The 24,900-nt window shown below is 43.3% G+C and overlaps 1 protein-coding gene across 2 annotated transcripts; it reads right to left on the minus strand.

Annotated features, from left to right (window-relative positions):
• Positions 1 to 985: 985 nt before the first annotated feature.
• On the minus strand, positions 986 to 24,900 carry ptpn3 (protein tyrosine phosphatase non-receptor type 3). 2 transcript variants are annotated; one of them, XM_082552211.1, is made up of 27 exons: positions 24,717 to 24,900; positions 23,970 to 24,026; positions 23,301 to 23,442; positions 20,654 to 20,788; positions 20,452 to 20,494; positions 20,181 to 20,262; positions 18,948 to 18,992; positions 18,813 to 18,865; positions 18,487 to 18,604; positions 18,295 to 18,382; positions 18,103 to 18,191; positions 14,065 to 14,128; positions 13,488 to 13,690; positions 13,275 to 13,400; positions 12,993 to 13,154; positions 12,778 to 12,871; positions 12,602 to 12,679; positions 12,445 to 12,501; positions 10,865 to 11,021; positions 10,555 to 10,730; positions 10,147 to 10,237; positions 9,862 to 9,923; positions 8,183 to 8,329; positions 7,356 to 7,484; positions 4,693 to 4,838; positions 4,440 to 4,575; positions 986 to 1,653 (listed from the first exon to the last, which is right to left on the minus strand). In XM_082552211.1, exons 3-27 carry the CDS (start codon positions 23,367 to 23,369, stop codon positions 1,579 to 1,581), a joined length of 2,625 nt encoding a protein of 874 aa, XP_082408337.1. In that variant the 5' UTR covers positions 23,370 to 23,442; positions 23,970 to 24,026; positions 24,717 to 24,900; the 3' UTR covers positions 986 to 1,578. The 2 variants fall into 2 exon arrangements, with proteins under 2 accessions (XP_082408337.1, XP_082408338.1); XM_082552212.1 differs by having other exon boundaries at positions 23,966 to 24,026.

Raw genomic sequence — 24,900 nt, forward strand, 5'->3', positions numbered from 1 at the left:
GTCCTACCCACCGCTTTACAAGTAATTCAATCACAGTTTCAATCAAACTTTATTAGTGCAGCATCTGTCATGCAGTGTAATGCAACTCCAAAGTGCTTCACACACCCAACAAATGCAAATAAGTTACACATTATGAGACTGACGCACGCAACAAGTACAAATAAGAGATCAGATCTGCAAAGAGCCAGTGGCATTACACACCCTCCATCACGCTTTTATTTAACCTGCTTTATTTTATTTATCTAATTAGACTAATAATTAGATGCAGGGTTTGTGAAACATCTGCACAGCTAAGATGAAAATCTGGAAAAGGAACAAAATGTAGCCAAAATCTGCTTAACTCTTTCTCATGTTCCGAGTTTATGAAATAAGTGCACATGCTCTACTTTTTCAAGTGTTTTTATTCCTGTTACACTTCCTAAAACATGACCTCGTTCTATACTTTCCCTCACTTTGTCACCCTGGAGCTTCCTCTGCTGTAAATATATACATTTCTTTACACAGCAGACTGAAAATATGAGCCCTGTGGAAGCTCCAGACTCATTCCTCCTCTTCTGTGATGAGTTCTGTGAGTCGATCTGTTGGCTCTGAATGCATTTATGAATGAAACGATCCTCTGATTACACTATTCACAGATTCTGTGGCATTATGTTCATTAGTGGGGATTAAAACAGCATCGCACTGAATCCCCACGAAAAAAACAAAACACAGCACGGTGAATGGCACATCCCATTAAAACATCATCATCATCATCACGAACCAGTAGAGATGCCGCAGTCCTCCCAGCAGTGATACAGTTTGCTAATATTTTGTCATAACCACACCATTTGGGCTGATTTGTGATGCTGAGATAGCTTCCCTGATGTGATGCCAGCTGAAGCTTAAATGAGAGCGCCGCCTTTTTACCTCGGCGAGCAAATTCATTCTGTGGGAAGATGTGCACAAGACATTTCTTCAGCTACAGTAAAGGACAAAAGCAGACACATGGGTATAAATCAGTGTTTATTGTGTGTCTTTAATAATTTAATAGTGATGGACGGTGCTCAACTTGGCGTGTTGCACCACCATGACTTTTTCTGCTGTAGTGATCTAAGGTCAGCCTTAATCTTCATCTCTGGACTCACGGACAGACTACAGATTACAAGGATCCCAGTCAGCTTCTGCTCCCCCCCTTCCGTTTGATCCACTGACTGAGAAGCATCAGTCTAAGGCACATGTAGCTTAATAGGCAGAGGCACCAAACCAGAGTGGCCTCTTCTTCAGAAATTAGCAGCAGCTCACGTCAGTCTTACATCAGTCTCTATGGAGACCAGAGCCTCTATAAACTTAATGCACTTTCAGCAGAAACTAAGGCCGGCTAAGGTGTAAGATTCATATTCTTGCACAGACAGGCAGATCACAAACAGCTGTGCAGCTAGGTTCACTCTCATTATCCATGTCTGTGCTCCTGTCCTATAAGAGTCTTATCTGTTTTTGTTTGTTTGTTTTTTTTCTAGCTCTGTAGATCTCTCTGTGGAAGTCGTCTGCTATGAAAAGAGGCAGAAAAGTGCGGTTGTCTGGTCCTGGCGCTGATTTGGGTTACGGTGCTGCAGCTCTCTCCTGTTTCTCTTTGTAGACTCGCAGAATGGCTTCACACACAAACTGGAACTGACACTGCAACAAATAAAAACACAAAATATTATTAGTTACTAGAAAACAAAGCAGTTTCTGATGTGATAATACTGGCAAAATAATAACTTTCAAGAAAAACTCCACGTAGAGAGCGCATTAGCAAAAGACACAGTTCAGTGAGTTTGCAGTTCTGATGATGATGGTACCAGGACGAAGAGTCAGAGGAAGGAGATATTAAACTCAAACCCACATGTGTGACATTAGAGGGAAATCAGAAGAGTAACCGAGAGAACAATGTCACTGTGAGTAAAATAACAGCGCTGCGGTGAGATTGATAAAAAGCTCTCAAACAGCTACTGAGACGCCTGATAGTGTAATTGATTTGTAAGAAATTCATATCCGTCCTGTTTTCAAAGAACTGCATTACCAGTAAGAGTCTGTCTGGGTGGTTAAGAAGCCTCAAAGACCAGAAAGATGAGGATTTTCATGGGATTTTAAGAACCCCCCCCCCCCAAAAGCACAGAATAACAGCCACATTCTCTCCCAACATTAAAGGACGTCCTCTGAATGTTTCCATTACTGATACACAAACATATGGGGGAAACCTGAGGAAGTGCTCCATCAGCACAAAAACATCACAGAGATGAATCCTCAGGGAGTGGCTCTCCTTTCCAAAATAAGGGTGATAGTGGTAGCAGCAGAGGCTCAGGAGTATGCTTGAAGCAACGAGTAACACCTTTCCTCTCCTTCGACAGCTACCACCGAGGTGCTACAGAGCACGGCTTCCAACCCCAGCTTGTGCTAGTGAAGCTTCTCATAAGCCGCCATCAGTATTATACAATGGCAGTCACAAGGTTCTTAATTAGAGTTACAGATGGCAGAAACCAGCAGATGTCCACATCTGTGACAGTGGGCTTATATAAAAGGGCAATTCTGGAAACAGCAAGTCTTCTCTCTCTTTCTAAAATCTCCTGTGGAGTTGCACAAGGTGGTTTAAGAGAAAACTTTCAAGCATGCAACTAATTCTTTCAGGATTCGAAAAGGTTCTAATAAACCAAATCAGCTAGCTAAGCTCAATATTATTTTCCAGTTAATATCTGCACGTGTAATGTGAACCCATTCTTTACCCTCACGTAGAAATGAGCTAAATGCCTCTAACTTGGAGCACAGCTGCTCCAGGTCCTTTTGAGCTGAAATGTGCCAACTGGAGTGTCTCGGATGATCCTGGCGATCACCTATCAGCTGCTTGCCAAGGAGTTACAGGTATGTAGCAACCAGAAAGAGACGCTGAATTAACCCCGGGCCCCTCTGGGGAGGAAATCAAGGTTTGGAACTTCCTCCTGGAAGTGTGATTTTTAATCTATGGCTCTCTTCCACAGCTTGTATTTGTCCCGTCTTCCTCTCTGACCACCAACTGGTTGCAGGAGATGACTGCAGCTCCCTGAGCCGGGTTCTACCAGAAGTTTGTCCCTGTTAAAAGGGAGTTTTTCCTTCCCACTATCGCCAAAGTGCTTGCTCATAGAGGGTCATATGATTGTTGAGTTTTTACCCTTTTCTCTGTAACACTGTAGGGTCCTTACCTTACAGCTTTGTTTAGCTATCTGTATAATCAATAAGAGCTGGAATCAGAGGAGTACACAGGGCCTGAAGAAGGGATGCAGCACAGGTGTAAACACACGTGCAGCTAGGGCTGGGCCATATCATACTGTTCACGGTAATACCGGTGTATGAAATGAAATATTGCGATAGAATATGTGTAAAACGCCGCGCAGTGCTTTTGTTTTCATACGCACATGGCGGAAAAAACATGGTGGCGATGGAGAATGAGAAGGCCGAAAGCTGATCGTTGAATGTAACAGATAAACCAGAATTGGTTTGTAAAAAAAAGGGTGCCAACTTCAGTGGTGTGGAACTGGTTTGGTTTTTGTCCGTCAGATACCCACCAAAACACAATTTTTGGTAGAACATCCAAGCGGCCAAAAAACCTGGGGCTGCACGGCGTCAACACAAGGGGTGATCCGCGTTAACTCGCTAACGGAGATTTGGGGCGTTAACGCGGTTATGGCGTTAATGTCATTTTAACAAGATTAACGCTGACAGCACTAGTTTTAATACGACTTTGGTAAGCTACGAAGCTGCACCGTTTGATCATTACGGCTACCATAGTCAGGAGCCTTGCGGAGTGATACGTACTGTGCTTCAACATAATATCACCGTATTGTGTGTGTGTAACCTCTTTTTAAGTTTTGTGGATATTATACATGGTTATGCTCAGGATATGTTGGCCTATTTCCACTGGACATGCTTTTTGGTTAAACTGTCACAGCAAGGAATTTGCATTTGCACTGTTAAAATTTTATATAGCTTTCGTGCACATAAAAACAGCTGCTTGTTTAAGTGAAAATATATTGAATATATTGGGTTTATTGCCCTAATAAAGTTGTGAAGTTGTAAAGTATTTTGTCTAGAGTCAATTATATTGTCAGTTATATCGTCAGTTATATCGGTATCGCAAATTTTCAAATATATATCATGATAAATATTTTTGGCCATATTGCCCTATGTGCAGCATACAGAAGCTACAGGAGAACAGTATGTTCAACCTTCAGAAGCTCCTCCAGAATGAACTGAATGGAAATGTGACTAAAAGTACTGTGAACACCTTTTAGGCTGTCTACAGTCCAACAGCCAATGAAAAGACAGAAAAACAGAAAGCAGCTAGAAAATCTCTTCAGATACAGATTATCATAATAATAAAATCATAAAATAAGGAGGTTAATGAGGCAGAGAACAATCACAGAGTACAAATCCTTGTTCTGTCTCTGTACCGTGGTCTGAACCATCATGGCTCGTTGATCTCTCAGTGTTTTGACAATGTCCAGTGGGGACACTGGCTGACCCTGGTCCAACTGACTCAGCGCCGTTTCCATGGTGATCAGAACACCTGTCCGCCCAATCCCAGCGCTGCAAATGTAATTCAAAACAAACACGGCATTAAGTTTAGAGGAGATGAAGGTGCAGGGCATGCTGGCAGTTTAAGTATACCTTGTGTGTGTGTGTGTGTGTGTATTTGTGTGTTACCTGCAGTGTACCATTAGTGGCTCTTCACCTTTCCTCCTCTCCCTGACCGAGCTGATGAACAGCAGGAAGTCTGAAGGGTCGTCCGGTACGCCGTGGTCCGGCCACGCGACATACTGCAGGTGTGTGACTGCACGTTCCTCTCCCAGCTAAACACACGAGTACAAAAAACAGAACACACAAATGACAAACAGATAATGAGAGAAATGAAAATGAAAGCGTTGCATAATCAGTATTTAATATGATAAACATGGAGCCTTTTGGGAAATATGCCCACATTAGACGGCACGGGGCTGCAGGCTCAAATACTCTGACATTATTCAGTATGAGAGGAAACAAAACACCACAGAGAGAGCAGTGGGAAAAAAAAAGAAGCGCAAAACAAGCATGTGGCCAGTAGGTGACACCGAGATTAGGAAGCGAGGGAGGGACGCAGAGAGATGAAAACAGGTGGAGAGTAGAGAGCACAGAAGACCAGAGCTAAAGGGAAAAAAAGTGAAGGCAGGGAAGAGAATGGCTGAGCTGAGAGTTTATAATGGGCATGTGGCCTGTTACTCCTGTGACTCCATGCAGGGATTAACTCGCTCCGCCAGAGGAACAGATGGGCCCACGCAGCAGTATCTGTGTACGCATGTGTGTGCATTCATACTTCATGCCTCCTTGAGCATTATCTGTTTATTTACCTGCTCGCCCAGAAAAGTGATGTGAAAGCCTTTAATCTGATAATCTGCCATATTACAATCAAGCAAACAAACTTCTCGCAAGGATCCTCACGTCAGCACAGCTGCCCACTCCCAACGACACAAACGGGGCCATGTAATTTGTCTGTATTCGCTAATGCACATGCCCGCCCACCCACCCACACACACACATACAGACCAAACCACCCACATGGAAGGGACTTGTATGTTGGCTGCAGATAAGTTTGGCAGCTCCCTGTGGTGAGCTCCGTTATGTGGCATATGGCACGAGCATGATACATGCTACTGCAACATATAAAGAGAAAAGCCATGTGTTGGGTCACTGAGGTCATGCCTCTCCATGCTCCACGTGCACACGAGAGCAGGTGGGAACTTTGCTGTGGATAAAATGCAGTTCCTTGAATAGCCACTTGAGGCTTCAACTAAAAGTGAGTTAATCTCTGTAAAAACCCATGTTAAAATGACCAACTTCAGCCTGGTACAGAAACAGTTTTAGTCTCTTTTGCTAATTTGTCCCTTTGTGATAACTGTACCGGAGTAAAATGTTTAAATAACTCACCTGTTTAAATGTTTCATAGGCTTAAAGTTTTGAGTTGGAGCTGTCTTTTGGACATTTTTATTAGTCACCTAATGGAAGATGTGAGTGGGGGTCGAGGTGCCTGGGAAGGTATCTCAAAACTGTGTTGTAGACGTCTGACAGTTGGTGTCATAAGCCATCCCCTCGGTTCCATGGTGGTCGTTCACATTGGACATACATGGCCTCTTACTCTCCTTTCAAGGAGTCTCGTAGTGGTTTCACACGAAACCTCTTGTGGTACTGACCCATACCTCTATTTAAACCTTGGCTCATGTGATGAGGCACATCATTAATAGTAGGGACAACCCCCATTAGGGTTTAAATGGTATAAATCCAAATCATCAAGCCTCAAACAATGACTGGACACTGATAACGATGGAACTAAGATCTACAGCAGAAATATTTACTAGAAAACGATAAAAACAAACTGCTGTTTATCAATGAACTGAGGATGCCGGCGGCAAAGGAAGCCTTATGTACAATCTAGGGTCAAAATACGAGGGCAATCCCAAAAGTAAGGTCTCCTATTGTTTTAGAAATACGAACAGTATCGTTGACTTCCTGCCTGTTGGACCACAATAAACACTGACAGGTGAAACAGTGGAAAAACTCAGAAGTGCATTTCAGAACTGGAGAAGAGGAATGCTGAGCAAGGGTGTCAGCATTCTCCACGACACGGCGCGTCCACACGTTGCCTGTCAAACTGTCGCTCTCCTGCAAAACTTTGGTTGGAACTTCATCACCCACCCACCCTACAGTCCGGACCCAGTGACTACCACCTGTTCCCAGAGTTGAAAGAACATTTGTCCGGAAGGCGAAACTGCAGCTATGACATGGGAATTGTAAAACTGCCACAATGTCTACAAAAATGCATCGACCGAAATGGCAATTATGTAGAAAAATAAATAAGTCTTCAAGCTTTAAAATGATGTAAATATTATGGAAAATAAATGGTTGTTTGTATTTCTAAAACAATAGGAGACCTTACTTTTGGGATTGCTCTCGTACATTGCAGTAGTGTTTTTTAGCTTGTTCTGTTTTCCTGCCTGTGTAATAAAACGTAATTAGGGAGTTAAAAATAGAAAACAAACACTTAGAATACATATAATGTGCTGTTTGCAACTTAATCTAGGTTTACATACATAGTGCCAAGACAATCGAGACAAGTTATACTCCAAAATAAAGAGCCCATAGGATGCTGCAGAAAACTCCAACAGCAAAGTAACCCTTCTACGAACAAGGGGTTGGTGAAAGCGGGAAGGAAAAACTCCCTTTTAACAGGAAGAACCCCCAAAAAGAAGCAGGTTCAGGGAGGGCCAGTCAGTTTGAGAGGACAGAGAAAAGAAAAACTAGTCGATTAACCGCTGCAGTTGCTTTTGCTACTGTACCTCTGTGTGTGTCAGGGTGAACTGCCGCGTCACATACGCCAGGTTACACTCCTCCGAGTGGCACTTCACTCGCATGGGCCCATAATCCTTGGTTTCAGGCGGATGCGGCCAGTACTGGTGGCACTTGGTCTGCAAAGTGTATGACATCACCAACAAATTGAATTACTTCTGGCATGAGTCATGAATCAGGATAGAGTTTACTACTGCTACTACATCAGCTGCGCTCTGCTCTCAAGAAATCAAAGTCATATTAGCAGTATGCTATGTTCCACCTGGCAATCTGAGGAACAAAAGCAATTCATCAGGAGCAGGATGCAAACTGAGAGTCAATATGTGTGCGTGTGTGCGTCTGTGCAATCCTCAAGTAGAAAGAAACTCAGGAGACTTGATGAATATCAGGAAAATGATCAATTAATGAGAACATCTGGTTTCCAAGCAACAGGCAAGCTGAGACAGAGACATGTGCATTCAGCAAGACCTTGATATCTCGCTGCCTTGGCGTGGATGCGCCTTCACCCTCGAATTATTTATCTCATTGGCATCCCGCTCGCACTTTATATTTAGCTATTCTGTATACCGCGAAACACTGTAATTACTCACAACAGTGCAAAATAGATCATTTCTGTGTGCCAACATCAACGCGGAACCTTCCAATTACAGCAATCATGTGACAAATTAAACATGAAACAGCATGTAATCACTATGTTAATGCACCGCTGATTGTGAGTTGCGTAATTTCAAGCGTTTCCCCTCTCTGTTCGCTCTTTACTCCTTTACAACGGTGGCTGTTACAGGATAAAAGCTCAAAAGCATAAAATGATGTATACCCGTCCCCTCTCTGTTAGAGTCGTAAGCATGATGATGGTGTGTGTCTGTTGCTCCCAAACAGTCTGCCAAAAGTGAGTGAAGGTCTGTGGTAGTGGACCCTGAGCTGCAATGTAACGTAAACATACACCAGACACTGGGGGCGCCACCTGAGAGAAATACAAGGAAACACACACATATACACACAGAGTGGATGAGTTTACATTAAAACATCAAACAGATACAAGCCCAAGCAGCAACGTCTGTGGACGAATGGAAGAAGCTAAGGTGGAAGTGCCAAACAACCTGCAATTCCTATAGTGGCCACTTGAGGCTTGCTCAAAGAGTGAGTCAGTCCACACAGACTTCCCCCTCCTTAAATGATCATGTTTACAGCATTAAAGTACTTTTGGTCTCTTTAGTCAGTTTAAGCTAAACTGTACAAGGCATGAATTTCATAACTTAGAGCTCCAACCATATGTCCCAATAGAGTTTCTTTATATTTCCGCCTCTGAGGAGCCTGACTGTTTTGTCATTTTTAAGGTGGTTTGAGGTTGAGCAATTGTTTTCCCGACTTTCTGAAAGTCATTCAAAGGTTTTGTTTGGACATGGGCTTCTTTTTCACTCATCTTTAATCCAGTCCTGGACCACTTTGAGAGTAAAACTTTTTTTGTGAAGCCACTTAGCACTGATCTAAAAGACATAACCCAAAACATGAACCAGTATTGTGTCTACACATAACAGAAACAGAACCAATTTTAAATGATATATTTAGACCTTTGTTACTAGCAGCCTGTTGCAAAAACACATGATTTGTTCCCATTTAAAGTTAGCGCAGTTTGACAGACATAAAATAGCATAGAAGTGACAGGTCTAAAAAAATATTTTCAGTAAATGTTCAGTATCTGAAAGTCATGTCTTTCAGAAACAGGAAAGAAACCACCAAGACCTGACACAGTGCCTGAGAGATGCATCTGGACCTTTAGCTGATCTATCTACTCTTCACTGAAGCCTCATCAGAAATGGTCTCATTGAAGGCTGGCTGTCAAGAACCTATTCTTAAGGGAGGGAAACAGGGAGAAAAGGCTGAGGTATGACAAAGTACAGAAGGACTGGACTGAAAGTTAGTGGCAACAGTTCTGATACAGTGATAAATCAGGAAGAGGTCAGGAGAGATGTACAACAGTGTCTCCAGCCACTGTGAGAGCATAATGTGTCATGAACACTGCTGCATTTCAGCCAGCAGTGTTGGGAATCTTAATGAAAATAGGGTAGAACATACACATTATCCATCATTTGAAAAGTGAATGTCTTTCAAGAAGTCTGGAGAACTATTTCTGAACACTACTTAAAGAAATAGCAAGACATCTTTACTAAGAGAGGTCAGGATGTGTTGAAGAATAAAGGTGGTCATATCCAAATATTGACTTTTAAGCGTGACTGAACTGTTTTTGCCTTACATACTGTATTTTCATGTATGCTTCACATGTTTCAATAAATCACTGCACATATTTCCCATTTCCCTAGCAAAATCTAAAGAAATGAGGGGTTTGGCACAGTACTGTACGGTCGCTTCTGCATCCATAAAATCAACAAGTGTGCAGACACAATTTTGAATTAAAAATAAGACTTGGAAGTGGCTATTTCAATTTTTTATATATAATCTATGAACAAGACACAGTTTCATATCAGTAATATTTACCGTGATGTGGCTGGCATTGATATAATCCTCCTTACCCTGCAGCACCACTCTGGTAGTGTCATCTGAAAGTAGAGGAGGACAGCAGTGTGAGAGGGTCACAACAGAGCTGTCAGCAGACCCCAGCTTCAGCCAATTAAATTTCATGAGGAGTCACAGGAGAAACTTGCAGATCAAGGTTAGAAAGGCAGCACGGAGGTGGGTGGTGGGAGGAATTGAGGGATGGGGAAGCACCCGGCTGTGATGAGACCAACAGCAGGGCATAAACAAAGAAACAGGAGCACTTACAAGGCAAAATATCCCTATATCGATTCTTCTCCACGTTCTCAGGGAGCCGAGCACAGCTCAGTGTCAAACCGGGCTTCCTCCTGTATAAATTCTAGAAAATACAAGCACATAAACACACCGAGAAACATACACAAACACAAACTACAAATTCCAGGCCAATCACGGTGTCTTGGCTTTAAATCTTCATGGATCAAATTCAAGTGAAGATTATGGCCAGCATCTGTTCAAACACAAACACTTAAAAGCTTGTTATGATCCCTCACATAACCGAGAGGGACAAACTAAATCCTGCTTAAAATAATAAAATAATAACACAAATGTGCCCGCTTGTCATTCATTCACGTCTATGAACATAGTACACCTTAAAATAATAATCCAGTATTCAGCTCCAATTTGCATCTTAAATACCTCGAAATGGAAACAGAGTGAGCCTGTCTGTATCCCCCTCTCTAGTTGCCTCATGGATTCCTCCAGTGTGGGGGGGCGCTCTGACGGGCCAGGTGAGCGTGGCTTTTCTTCCTGTGGTTGGATGTTGAGCGTGAGGGTGGGCAGCGAATGCAGCAGGGGTGTACCCCGGCCAGGACCTGTTTTAGAAGGACAGTTCAAGGCTGTAATAAATATTCATTGAAACATGACGGACAGAGTGCACACTTGGATCACATGCTGTCTCAGCACTTTTGTCTGACAGCGACACACGCACACACAAACACACACAAACCTTTACGTCTGATGAGCAAGGTCAGCTGCCTGGTGTGCGACTCTCTGCTGGCTCGTATGAACATGACAACCTGGTCATGTGTGTGTTCAGAAATGTCTCGACCATTGATTAGCACCACCAGGTCTCCTTCCATGAGTTTGGGGTCGCTTCGATCTGCCTACAAATAACAGAGAGTCGTGTAAGCAAACTTTGACTTATGAAGTGATTTAAAAACATTCTTACTATCATACATTTTGTCCACAAGAGATGCGCACAATGGCAGCAACTCAGTGCATTTAGACATGTAGATATGGTCAAACTAAGCATCAGAAAGGTGGGAGAAAGATCCTTAAAGTGACTTTAAACATGCCACGGTTGTTGGTGCCAGACAGGCTGGTGTGTTCATATCAGAAACTACTCATCTGAGCCAACCCACCCATCTCTAGCGTTTACAGCAAATATTTAAAAAAAAAAAAGAAAGAAAGAAATATATATACAGGGAGCAGCAGTTCTCTGTGCCATAATACCATCATCCCGGTGTGTGATGGGATCCGCCAGGGCTGCCCTTTGATTCTGTTCATAATTTTTATGGACAAAATTTCTAGTCGTAGCGAAGTAGTGGAAGACTTTCACTCGGGTGGTCTCAGAATCTCATCTCTGCTTTTTACGGATGATGTGCTTCTGTTGGCTTCATCGGGTGATGGACTCCAGCTCCCACTGGACGAGTTCCTGCCCCAAGTAAAGGAGTGCAAGTATCTCGGGAGAGCGGGAAATGCGGTTGCAGCACTAACCCATCAAGGCGAAGAGAGAAAGCTGAGTGTAAAAGTTTGCAGGTCAATCTACGTCCCTAAGAATGAGATTGTGGATACAAGTAGCAGAAATGACCTTCCTCATTTGGGTGGCTGGCCTCTCCATTAGAGATAGGGTGAGAAGTTCAGCCATCCAGGAAGGGCTCAGAGTAGAGCCGCTGCTCCTCTACATCGAAAGGAGCCAGTTAAGGTGGTTCGGGCATCTTACAAGGATGACTCCTGGGTGAGGTGTTCCGGGCATGTCCCACCGGGAGGAGGCCTCGGGGTAGACTCAGGACATGCTGGAGAGATTATATCTCTCGGCTGACTTGGCCGATAGATATAAGCTCGGACCTAGTCCCTAAAATATTACATTTTTATATTTTTCTGTCATATTTATACAGTTAGTGTCAAACATTCATATTAAACATGGCCAGCATTTCAAAGACCGTGGTCAGCGTGTTTAAAAGTAGCCGTATGAGATAAAAACACAGGAGTGAGATGACTTGTAACACTCGGTATCCAAAGTATTTCATGCTTGGCACAGATTTTGTCATATTGTCATCTTAAGAGGCAATATAACAAGGAAGAAGAACTTGTCAACTCCCAGGATAGAAACATGGAACTAGAAATGAACATAACAGGGTCCCTTATGCTTTCCCAATGTAGATTTCATCTGATGAATTAGCTCATCATTAGTGCTCTATTTCTTTACAAATACATAACCACAAGCCAAAGCTGATTTTTTATTACGTGTTTATGTCTCATTGTTTTTTCATGTAAATTTGTGGAGCAATCTGAGTGCTTTCTTACCGGCGAGTCGGGTTTAACATGCGATATGGCTAGAGGCATCTTCTGATCAACGCCACCCTAACAGGAGGAGGCATCAGAAAATTAAACCGAGGAAGAGTGCAGCAGTAATAAACATAAAACTCTGAGTGTGCGTCGTGAATAACAAGCACAGACCTACCTTAACATTAAAGCCAAACTTGCCCTCCTTATCGGGGGCAATGCATATTAGCATCAAGTCACCGTCACCGGGAGCACCCTGCATAGATGATAACTCATAATCAACACACATATACTGAATACACACACATGAATAAATACACCAAAACACACAGAGCTGATGGTAAGATAACAGACCTTATTGAGCTGGGGTAAGCTATCCTCGTCTGTTATGCTGTCATCGGCTTGCAGTGAAATGTCATCTGTCGCTGGGTTATAATCGCCAGAAATGCTGAAAGACATTAAATAAACAGAATTTTTTTAACAGTTTGGATGAACCGAAAGCTTTGACACATTCCTACTGATGCAGGTCTGTTTTATTAGACAGCGTTTCTGTTATAAGAGATACTAACTGCTGAGGTGAACCCTGCCCCTCACTGGTCTTGGAGCTGCTCACAGACGCCCGGTATGTGTAGAAGACATCTTCCCCCTCTGACATGTCTTTCAGGTCAGTGGTCAGCTCCATCGAGGACGGGCGAGGTTTACGGATGCCGTGGCGAACTCGAGGACTTCGCCTGCCGCAGACAGGAGAGAGCAGTCACTTTTTTAAAATCACATTACAGGAAATGGCACAAGAGGAATGAAGAAAGGTTTAATATGAAGCGCAGCGGAAAACTTAGTGCTGGTGACTGTACCAGTTGGGGGTGCTCGGGGGCGATCTGGAGGGCAGACTCTTGGTCTCCAGGTGCTCCGATGACAGCGACCTCCTCAGGACTGGGTTCCACACCATCCCCCCGACCACTCGCTGGCAGACTGGCCCACTGCAGTCGAAGACAGAAATGACAAATCAACTTAAAATTTCTTTGCCTTCCTGTGAATAAGTATTGCATGGATGTCCAAGGCCTCACCTTTCAGGTTTACTGTTGCCCAGGCCTAGGTGCTGTGTGATCAGCTTTCTGTAGGACTGAAGTGTGGTGTTTTTCAGCCTGGAGCTCCTGGGAGAGCGGTTAGAGGAAAAGAAGCAGTGATGGTCCACGCAGGATCGCCACAAGTTCTTACAGGTCTTGGGGCAGGGCAGAAGCAGAGACATCTCACAGTCCTGGGTTTCTCCCTGCAACATGCACAGTTTAGGCTCTAACTTGGTCTTTATACTGTAAACTGCAGCATTCAAGGTCACATCAACTTATGCTGCTCAGGTTGTAGTTTTAACTGGCAATAAAATCTTCTATCGCCATATTTTCTGAATGATTTATTAGCTGTCAAGCAGAGAAATGCAGAAAAATGTGCCAAAATTATGGAAATTAAAATCAATGCCATATTTCTGTGCGTCTGTGCACACAACGGAGAATAAAAATAAATCATAAATCTCCATGTGCCACAGAGAAAACAGATATGCCAGCCAAGAGTGTAGTGTAATTAAGAGCAAGAGTTTGCTGAGGGCAGATTTCCAAACTATTAATAAGGAATACTGAAAGGGGAACTCACGTGCTTTTGTTTCAGATGTATATCAAAGCGTTTCCTCTTAAAAGAAATCTTGATGATGTTCCCCCTGTGTGGAAACAAAAGGACGGGATTGGTCGAAAGGTGATGAATCACGAGAAAAATCATAGAGAGAGAGACAGAAAGAGATGAGCTTTCATAGAAACATAAGACCCAAAAAGTGCCACATGACAAGATCAAAACAACACCAAACAGCAAACGTAACATATACACTTCTGTGCAAAAGTCTTGAGCCACCACACGTTTAAAAAAAACAACAACTTTACTTAATAATAATAATAATAATAATAAATTTTTATTTATGAGCGCCTTTCAAGTCACCCAAGGACACTTCACAATAGGATAAAACACTTAGTAAAACAATGGCAGAATAGGAGCAATAAAATAAAAGCACAAGATAAAATTAACAAACAGTGGATTCACAGTGAATATGCAGATTTGAACAGATGAGTTTTGAGTTGGGATTTAAACTGTGGGAGAGAACCAATGTTTCTTATTTCAGGGGGCAGAGAGTTCCACAGCCTGGGAGCAGAGCAGCTGAAAGCTCTGCTCCCCATGGTAGTGAGGCGGAAGGAAGATACAGCAAGCTGGATAGAAGAAGAAGAACGAAGCGAACGGGCAGAACAGGTGGTGGTTAACAGGTCAGAAAGGTAAGGAGGAGCGAGGTTATGAATGGCCTTGAAGGTGAGCAGTAGAAGTTTGAAAATTATCCGGAATTTCACAGGGAGCCAGTGAAGTTCCTGAAGAACAGGGGTGATGTGCTGGTAGGAGGGGGTTCTGGTGATAATGCGAGCAGCAGAGTTCTGAACCAGTTGAAGCTTATGGAGGGATTTTTGGGGGAGACCATGCAGAAGAGAATTGCAGTAGTCAATACGGGAGGTAACAAGACTGAGGACAAGAATGGACGTAGACTGGATGGAAAGAGAAGGAAGCAATCTGTTAATGTTACGTAGATGGAAGTAGGCAGAACGGGTGAGATTATTGATGTGAGATTTATAGGAAAGTGAACTATCTAGGATGACACCTCCAAGCAGCCAGACTTTGTCGTAATTTTCAAAGTGCTCTTGAGCAATAGTTCTCCAGGCTTTGTAAACATCTTTGGGCATTGGCTGCTTTTTCACTTAGTTTCATTCGTGTTCTTGTACCTGACCATTTTTGGTACAATGTTTTTTTATCTGTTAAGCCACTTAACAGTGAACTATGAATCATATGTGAATCATCTGTTATGTGATGATCATTTCATCATAACAGCCAAATTAACAAAGAACCAGTTTACGTGATATCTTTAGGCTCTTTGTTACTAGCAGGCTGTTGCAAAAACATGTGAATTGTTCCAATTTTTATTAGTCGGATCTATGAAAAATGAAAAAGATAAAGCTTGACAGGCATAAAATAGTATTTTTGCACCAAAAAATTGTTTCCCAAAGACATATTAGCTGAAAACTTGACATATCTTGGTGTAGTGTACATTGTGTGCCTAAAATTGTTGAGGAAACTGGACAGGTGGATTAGAAAAGAAGAAATGACAGGTCTGAAAAACTGCAGCAGTTGAAAAGTATTTTCAAGTCATGTCCTTACGAAACAAGAAAAACATCCAGAGACATACATCTGACCCTTCATTTCATCAACTTACTGTTCACTGAAGCCTCATCAGAAATGGCCACAGTGGAAGGGTGGCAGACAATCCATTTGTAAAAAATCGAAGCAGGAGGAAAAGGCTGAGGTACGACAAACTAGGGTGAAAATCAGTGGCAACAGGTCTTGTATTGTCATGAATCAAAGTAGGAAGATTTTGGTTCAAATCATCATCAGTATACAGGGAGTGCAGAATTATTAGGCAAATGAGTATTTTGTCCACATCATCCTCTTCATGCATGTTGTCTTACTCCAAGCTGTATAGGCTCGAAAGCCTACTACCAATTAAGCATATTAGGTAATGTGCATCTCTGTAATGAGAAGGGGTGTGGTCTAATGACATCAACACCCTATATCAGGTGTGCATAATTATTAGGTAACTTCCTTTCCTTTGGCAAAATGGGTCAAAAGAAGGACTTGACAGGCTCAGAAAAGTCAAAAATAGTGAGATATCTTGCAGAGGGATGCAGCAGTCTCAAAATTGCAAAGCTTCTGAAGCGTGATCATCGAACAATCAAGCGTTTCATTCAAAATAGTCAACAGGGTCGCAAGAAGCGTGTGGAAAAACCAAGGTGCAAAATAACTGCCCATGAACTGAGAAAAGTCAAGCGTGCAGCTGCCAAGATGCCACTTGCCACCAGTTTGGCCATATTTCAGAGCTGCAACATCACTGGAGTGCCCAAAAGCACAAGGTGTGCAATACTCAGAGACATGGCCAAGGTAAGAAAGGCTGAAAGACGACCACCACTGAACAAGACACACAAGCTGAAACGTCAAGACTGGGCCAAGAAATATCTCAAGACTGATTTTCTAAGGTTTTATGGACTGATGAAATGAGAGTGAGTCTTGATGGGCCAGATGGATGGGCCCGTGGCTGGATTGGTAAAGGGCAGAGAGCTCCAGTCCGACTCAGACGCCAGCAAGGTGGAGGTGGAGTACTGGTTTGGGCTGGTATCATCAAAGATGAGCTTGTGGGGCCTTTTCGGGTTGAGGATGGAGTCGAGCTCAACTCCCAGTCCTACTGACAGTTTCTGGAAGACACCTTCTTCAAGCAGTGGTACAGGAAGAAGTCTGCATCCTTCAAGAAAACATGATTTTCATGCAGGACAATACTCCATCACACGCGTCCAAGTACTCCACAGCGTGGCTGGCAAGAAAGGGTATAAAAGAAGAAAAACTAATGACATGGCCACCTTGTTCACCTGATCTGAACCCCATTGAGAACCTGTGGTCCATCATCAAATGTGAGATTTACAAGGAGGGACAACAGTACACCTCTCTGAACAGTGTCTGGGAGGCTGTGGTTGCTGCTGCACGCAATGTTGATGGTGAACAGATCAAAACACTGACAGAATCCATGGATGGCAGGCTTTTGAGTGTCCTTGCAAAGAAAGGTGGCTATATTGGTCGCTGATTTGTTTTTGTTTTTGAATGTCAGAAATGTATATTTGTGAATGTGGAGATGTTATATTGGTTTCACTGGTAAAAATAAATAATTGAAATGGGTATATATTTGTTTTTTGTTAAGTTGCCTAATAATTATGCACAGTAATAGTCACCTGCACACACAGATATCCCCCTAAAATAGCTAAAACTAAGAACAAACTAAAAACTACTTCCAGAAACATTCAGCTTTGATATTAATGAGTTTTTTGGGTTCATTGAGAACATGGTTGTTGTTCAATAATAAAATTATTCCTCAAAAATACAACTTGCCTAATAATTCTGCACTCCCTGTATATGGAGGAGAGGTACGTCAGTGGGTGTCTGCAGACATTTGTAAAGCTCTGTCATGGTTTGGGAAATTCAGCCAGTGTTGTTGAAGATCTTGTTGAAATTGAAGGAATTATGAACACAGAAAAATACAATCCAACTTTGATCACCATGCAATATGATGTGGAAAGGGTCTGATTGGCCACAGCTTCATTTTTCAGCATGACAGTGAGTTGTGGATTGGCCTCCCCAGAACCAGGACCTTCAACATTATTGAAGCAGTGTGGGATCATGTTGACAGCGAACGGAACAAAAGGAAGTCAACATCCACAGAAGAGCTTTGAATGCCCTTCAAGAAGCCTGGAGAACTATTGCTGAAGACTACAAGGAAGCTGCCCAACAGAGTTCAGGCTGTGATGAAGAATAAAGGTGGCTGTACCAAATACTGGCTTTTTTTTTTTTAGGTTTGAACATGTTTCACACGTTACATTTTCTTAGCAACATATAAAGAAACGAGGGTTGACTCAACAAATTTTGGGAATGCAAAAATACCTGGATTTACATAGCAAAACAACAAACAAACACAAGAACAAAATAAAAGCTGCAGCATTAGGTTGTAATAGTACTCCAAATTAAAAGCTTGATTAAAATAAGATAAGCAGGACCATCACTCACCACGGGAAGAAACTGGAGCAAATCATATTACAAAATATTGCAACACCACTTGAAGCCAAACCCACCATGAGAGGGGCATTGTTGGTGTCCTGGGAAAGAGAAGATGAGGAAAAAGACAAAAACAATCAAATCTAAAAAGAAGAAGTAGAAGTCAAACCATGACACAAGATGTTAAAAGTTTAGTCACAGTACCGTGGCAGCATGCAGCTCCACTCCGTACAACTCTAGCGTCCGTGCTGTGTTGAGAAAACAGAGCTCTGCATCGCTCTTCTTAAGCCCTCTGAGAACATGCAGTCACATATAACAACAGCAACTAACTGCACAACAAAGCAGCCATTTTTATTATTTCAGTGGCGGCTAGATGTAGTGAACTGTCTTAATTACTTGTGTTGTGGATGCAGATCCTCCACTTTAGATAGGAAGTCTTCATCCTGTTCAGGGATGAAGTGCCATTTTGAGAGGTAACCAGGGAGCCAGGACGGACAATGATCTCCCATTTCCGCTGCAGATGTTGGTAAGAGACACTGAGCATCCATCCACACAGAACAACATAACCAGCAGCACACATCCGTGTATCCTGACATCTGGTGTACTGTAAGAGCTGCTAATTGAGAGGATCGAGAGCATCCTCACAGGAATAATTACTCACAAGGTTATTATTGAGCCATTAATCATTTGGGTTTTTTCTAGGAAGAGATCGTGAGACTTACACTGCACAGCATAAGAAGCCAGCACTACAGCTGCGCTCAGTGGGCACTGCAACCTGCAATCATATTCGATGATTACACTAAACATAAGCTGTGCACAAGGGAGAGGATACTTGAATTTGATTTTCTGTTACTAACCGTCCTTCTCTAATGTCACTCCTGATCTGGAGGAAGTACAGGTGCCTGGAGGAACAGGACAAGAGGAACTTTTAACAACCCACACCTTTGTTCTGTAGCCTACAGAAAACCCTTTGAAGCGGTTTGACCTATTGCTACTGCTAAATATGTCAGCAGGCTAGCCTTACTGGCTACGAGTCAAAAGGTACAGTCACACTAAAATATTTCAACAAAGATTTTCTCACACACAAATACCCCCGACTGTTTCAGGTTTTTCGCTTACGCTGTAAAATCTCTCACTGAGGATCAAATGGGAATGGCAGCACACGTTTTACACAGAAAATAACCATCAAATATCTGTTATTTTGGATCATCTGGTGTTGCAGATTTTGTTTTGAATATTTCAATAACTGCTGAGGCTACTGAAAATCGACTTTCAGACATTCGTGTTGCCTTCAGGATCAATCCTAACAATTTTTGATGAACTGGTCCCTTTTCTATCCAGCGCTTCACGCCGAACAGAGCACATAAGCGCCGTCAGCGATAACATTTAGTTCAAAGTTTCACAGAGCTGCTAGAATACCGCAAGACTCTTCGTCTCGTGCAGTCATCATTTGGAGGAGCCACTGCTTCACATGAAACTAGTTATTTGGCCTAGGAGTAGGCCTGCAAGATGCAAAGAAAATCTCTGTTATTCAGTAACACTGTATAATACTGTAATGACAATATAACACAAAAAAAGCAAATACTTAAGTGTGCATTTAAGATGTAACAGCTCAAACAAGGGTTTTTCCTTTAGTTTCTGAGAGGCTAAGGTACATTGTTGTAATGCTCAGGCAGTGGGAGGTTTTCTCATTTTCCCACTCGCTATTATCCTGCTGAAACTACTTTCCCTTATTCACAAGGGGGTCGCCACAGCAGGTAGCTCAGCATGCTTGACTTGGCAGATTTTTTACACCGGATGCCCTTCCTGACGCAACCCCCAAAGGGATCTGCATCTCTTCCCAGGACCAAACCAGGGAGCCACTGCTAGCTACCTATCCTGCTCTTGGTATAAATATAATGTTCTCTGTCTGGCAGGTTTTCTTAGCAACTACACTACATTCCTTCTTTTGTGTTGTGTTTATCACATATCTTTGTATCCCAGTGATTATAAAAGTATTAACTAATCATCACAACTTAAGAGTAAGCCAAACTACTAAAACCCAGTCGAAAAAATGAGAAAGCCATCTATGATAAGCGTCACGTACTAACCTTGTCTGTTCATCCTGCAGAGAGTTGGGATCAGAGATGAAGAATCGTACTCTAAAGTTCAGATAAAAGGGGGACACGAGGCCTGCAGAGAAATAGCAGCTTATCAAAAGTGGAACACATCCATGGGCACAAGTTCACCTCAATCTTAAACTGTTCCTCTTTTCTATTAGACTCTCTCTTTATCTAAGCATTTAAATTATATTTAAAATGGCTAGAAACATAATTCCAGCTGAAGACAGTTAATTCTCTGCGGGCAAAACAACTGAGATACCTTTTATCTGCTTCTTCAAGGGCTTCTCGGGCTCCAACCATCTCTGTAAGAAAGGCATTCATTAAGTATAATGGCTAACTGGGGCTAAATAAAACCATTTATGTAAGCATGCCCCGTGGTTATCATCAACTAAACAGCAATCAGCATGTGCAGTACATTACAATCTCAGTTGCAATGTGCAGCAGAGGAACAGTGAGCTCACTGGAGAGTGTGTGTTGGCTGTGATAGAGGCAATGGCTGTGCTGGATTCTCTGATCTGCAGACTGAAGAGCTGCCTCTCCTGCAGGCGCAGGTGGTCGCATACTAGGTCCAACAGAACCACGCCTTCATCCTGCTTCTGAAAGATGGAAACAACAACAAACAGCATCACAACCAGCCAAACTTTCCGGTTGCTTATCTGTACACAAAAATACACCGATCAGGCATAACATTATGACGGCTGACAGGCGAAGAGAATAACACTGATTATCTCTTCATCAGTGCACATGTTAGTGGGTGGGATTTATTTGCGAGCAGGTAAACACGCTGTTCATGTGTTAGAAGCAGAAATAATAGCCAAACGTTGGCATTTGAGCGAGTTTGACAAGGTCCAGATTGTGATGGCTGAACGACTGGTCAGAGCATCTCCAAAACTGCAGCTCTTGTTGGGTGCTCCCGGTCTGCAGTGAACCAAGGAAGGAACCAAGTGGTGAACCAGCGACGGGGGTGTTGGGTGCCAAGGCTCAGTGATGGGTGTGGGGATCGAAGGCTGGCCCGGGAGGTCTGATCCAACAGACGAGCTACTGTAGCTAAAATTACCAGAAACGTTCATGGTGGTTCTGATAGAAAGGTGTCAGAATACACATAGTAATGGTGTCCATGCTGACCCCCATCCATCACTGAAGGCACCAACAATGCAAGCATCATAACTGGACCATAGAACAACATGGAAGAAGGTGGTCTGGTCTCATTAATCGTATCTTATTTTATATCACGTGGTCCGGTGTATATGCGTCACTTACCTGGTGAACTCCTGGCACCAGGATGCACTATAGGAAGAAAGCAACACCGGGGAGACAGTGTGATGCTTTGGGCAATGTTATGTTATGTGGATGCTACTTTGACACATATTACCTACATAACCACTGCCACAGACCCATATACCCTTTCATGGAAACCGTAAATACTGATGCCTCTTTCAATAATAATAATAATGCGCCCTGCCACAAAGCAAAAATGGTTTAGGAATGGTTTGAGGAGCACAACAATGAGTTTGAGGTGATGACTTGACCTCTAAATTCCCCAGATCTCAAATCCAATCAAGCATCTGTGGGATGTGCTGGAAAAACTCGATCCATAGAGGCTCCACCTCACAGCTTACAGGACTTAAAGAATTTGTTGCTAACATCTTGGTGCTGGAAACCACAGCACACCTACAGGGAGCCTAGTGGAGTCCATGTCTCAGTAGCTCAGGGCTCTTTGTACAGCAAAAAGTGGGGCTAACACAATATTAGGCATGCCATTGATCTTATCAGGCAAAGGCACTATTAATCATCTTGATCTATTAAGTTTTGCTTTGCAGCAAGCTCCACAAGCTTATTTCTCACCATATTAGGCACTTCAACAAATTCTAACAATGGTTTTGGTTTAGATCCACCTTTCCTCAGAACACATCTTTGTTTTACAACACTCCCTTCTCGAGAAAATTACTCTGTCACCCCCGGTCCAGCTGAAGCCATAACCCAGAAAGCGCTGTCTTCTTGGCTCATACACAGCCCACATCTGACTTTTCTTTAGGCTACATTTCACACTGACGAACAGAATTGACTGAGGCATATGACTGCCACAGCTCAGCCACAGGTCTGCCACATATGGGCCAGATGTCAGGTGTCACACCCAGCACCTGTCATAGCCTGTGTCGCCACAGCTCATGACATTTTGAGCTCCGCAACCACAGCCCAAAATGTGTCTGCAGACTTTTTTCTTTCTTTTTTATGATGCTTTTCTTTTTTTTTTACTGAACACCAACGTGACTTAGCACACCATGTGCAGACCCCTGCTGTGGAGTGTCTTGGCATGTATTAGTAAATCAGATAATGTTTATAATGTACACATCCAGGGACTTCAGAAAGCCCATCAGCAGCACAACATTCTGTACTTTGAGCTGTTCACTGATTTATGAATCCCTCTGAGGGACAACCCTACAGCTCATCTGCATTTCCTTCTCTCTTTTTCTTCCCGCTTTCTGTTACAGGAAGCATATTCACATCACCAGAGGACCTTGTTTACTAGAAACTGCGGCAAACAAGGTGTGTTATTCTTTTGTAGCAATGCACACTATCTGGACACAAAATCCAGGTGATGATCAGTTTAAACCGCCTCTGCCTCCCTTAGAAATGCTTCAGTGAAAGTCGGCGAACCTTATCCAAACAGAAGCAGCACAGGAGCCAAATAAAGACAGTAATGGAGAGTTGGAATTGGATGCTCTTTATGACCACAGCACTCTCACTGTTCTCCCATTGTTCACATAAAAATGCTGCACAGAGCCTGTCCTGGAAGGCAGTATCACGCCTGTCAGTGTGTATACTGCCATCAGAGGCCAATGTGATACGCCGACAGCGTTAAAGGCTTCAAGTGTGGCGATCACTAGAAGGAGATGAGCATGCCCTTCGAACCAACGTCGCATTGTTGAGTGAGAGATGTGGATCAATGGGAACAGGAAAGAATAGTCTGCCACTTCATCACGTGTGACGCAACAATCATTAATAGAGTGCACGGGCAGAGAGAAGTAACATGTAATCTGCTCAGAAAGGACATGTGTCTGTGTGTTTATGGGTGTGTTTGCGTGTGTGTGTGTGTGTCTTACGCACACTGACTCTGAAGGTCTCGATAGTGCCATCCAGCAGCTGAACCAGGCAGAGCAGGTCCGGTTTTGGCATGTCTGTTACCAGGGTAACTCTGCCTCCCTCTCAAGACAAACGCCCTGCCCTCAGCCTGTCACCGAGAGGGGACCTGGAAACACACAATCACACACAACCACACAAAAGTGTCAGAGGTTTCCAGCCTGTTGTCTTGCACAGAAAGCACCTCCCTTCTGGATGACACTGTGTGGTGAGTAATATATGTGCCTGATGGAGCATCAGACTGCAGTGAGTAATGCACTGTGAATGTGAAGGAGTGACTGTAAGTGTATGTGTGCATGGTTTGTGTAATCCCTTATTATTTGGCCTGGGTTTGAACATGTCCCTTCCCTCTCCCTGCTGCTCTCTCTCTCTCTCTGCATCTCCCCGCCTTTCACAGGCAGCTGAATGATAAGAATGTTAAACATTTTCAGAGTTGAACACGCCCCATCGACAGTGCTACACTGATCCCAGACCAACCAGAGAAGGAATGCATGAACACAAAAACATGCACTACAAATGCACACATGCATGCATCCATGTATTCATACATGTCTGTGTGCACGCACGCTCAAAGGTAAAAACAACTCTGACACTGCGTTCCATGTGCAAGCATTGCATGTGTATGTACATACTTACATGTGTGCAGTCCTCAATTTCCAGGTGAACCGATTACTGGATCTGGCAGGCCTGTTTCTGAAAGAACACACAATGTCTGAGTTAATGTTTGAACACAGTGACACACTCTGAATATATTAGAGCAGAGCTGATGTCAATCAGATGACTGGTTTTCCATAACAACCCGCTCACAGGCAGACCTCTGATGAATTAACAAGTAAATGTTAGATTTAAAGGCAAATTCATCATCATGTGGCGACTGTGGCTTCACTGCGTCCTTTGCATCTTGTACCTATTACTCATATGTTGTGGCTCAATCGTACCAACGAGGGAACTGGGGACGAATTAGCCTATTTTATTGTGGTAATAAGGCATACTTATGCTATAACGTTACCAGCACACAAGTTACAAACGTGTACTGTGGATAAACTTAGACGATAAAGTTCAAACAACCCGGTTTGTGCTGCTTTACCTGATAAATCACTAACAAACAGGGCCTGTCTCAGTGTATTAGGCCCGCATTTCTGAGCTCCGTCTGTCTCAGCCTGTCGATAATAAACTCTGTCGTGACCTCGCTGTACTTTGTACCACAGCGCGAACAAGGAACCTGTTGACAGCCTAAAGTTTCTCTGCTGCTACACCCAACAGGAGGAACGCACAGTACTGGCAAACTTTCCTCCAACCACCGCAGTCCTCGCTAAAGCCCGGCCAAGTTCGTGTTTTCTGGGAAGAGAAAGGTTTAAAGGACATTAAAAAAGGCTTTACTACCTCAGTGGTGCCGCTTCAGAGACGGGTCATATCCCTCCGGAGTGTGCGCGGAGAAAACCTCGGAACGGGGCCTGTCGGAGGAGCCAGGTAAAGTAGGTAAATATCCGGGACAAGTTTCTCATCCCTGCCTGCGCTGACTCCGCGCGGCCCCGCCCCTTTCTGCGCGCCCACGCTGGGAGGCGCG

This window comes from Aulonocara stuartgranti, assembly GCF_965226115.1.
Source record: "Aulonocara stuartgranti genome assembly, chromosome: 11".
Classification (NCBI taxonomy): domain Eukaryota; kingdom Metazoa; phylum Chordata; class Actinopteri; order Cichliformes; family Cichlidae; genus Aulonocara; species Aulonocara stuartgranti.

Bases quoted from the DNA above. Each gene is read 5' to 3' on its own strand.
- ptpn3 (XM_082552211.1), bottom strand. From the start codon at position 23,369: ATGCCAAAACCGGACCTGCTCTGCCTGGTTCAGCTGCTGGATGGCACT. The intron at 18,383-18,486 runs GTAATTAAGACA...GCATGTTCTCAG, and splicing joins GATCTGCATCCACAACACAA to AGGGCTTAAGAAGAGCGATG. The intron at 12,680-12,777 runs GTCTGTTATCTT...TCATCTATGCAG, and splicing joins GCTTACCCCAGCTCAATAAG to GGTGCTCCCGGTGACGGTGA.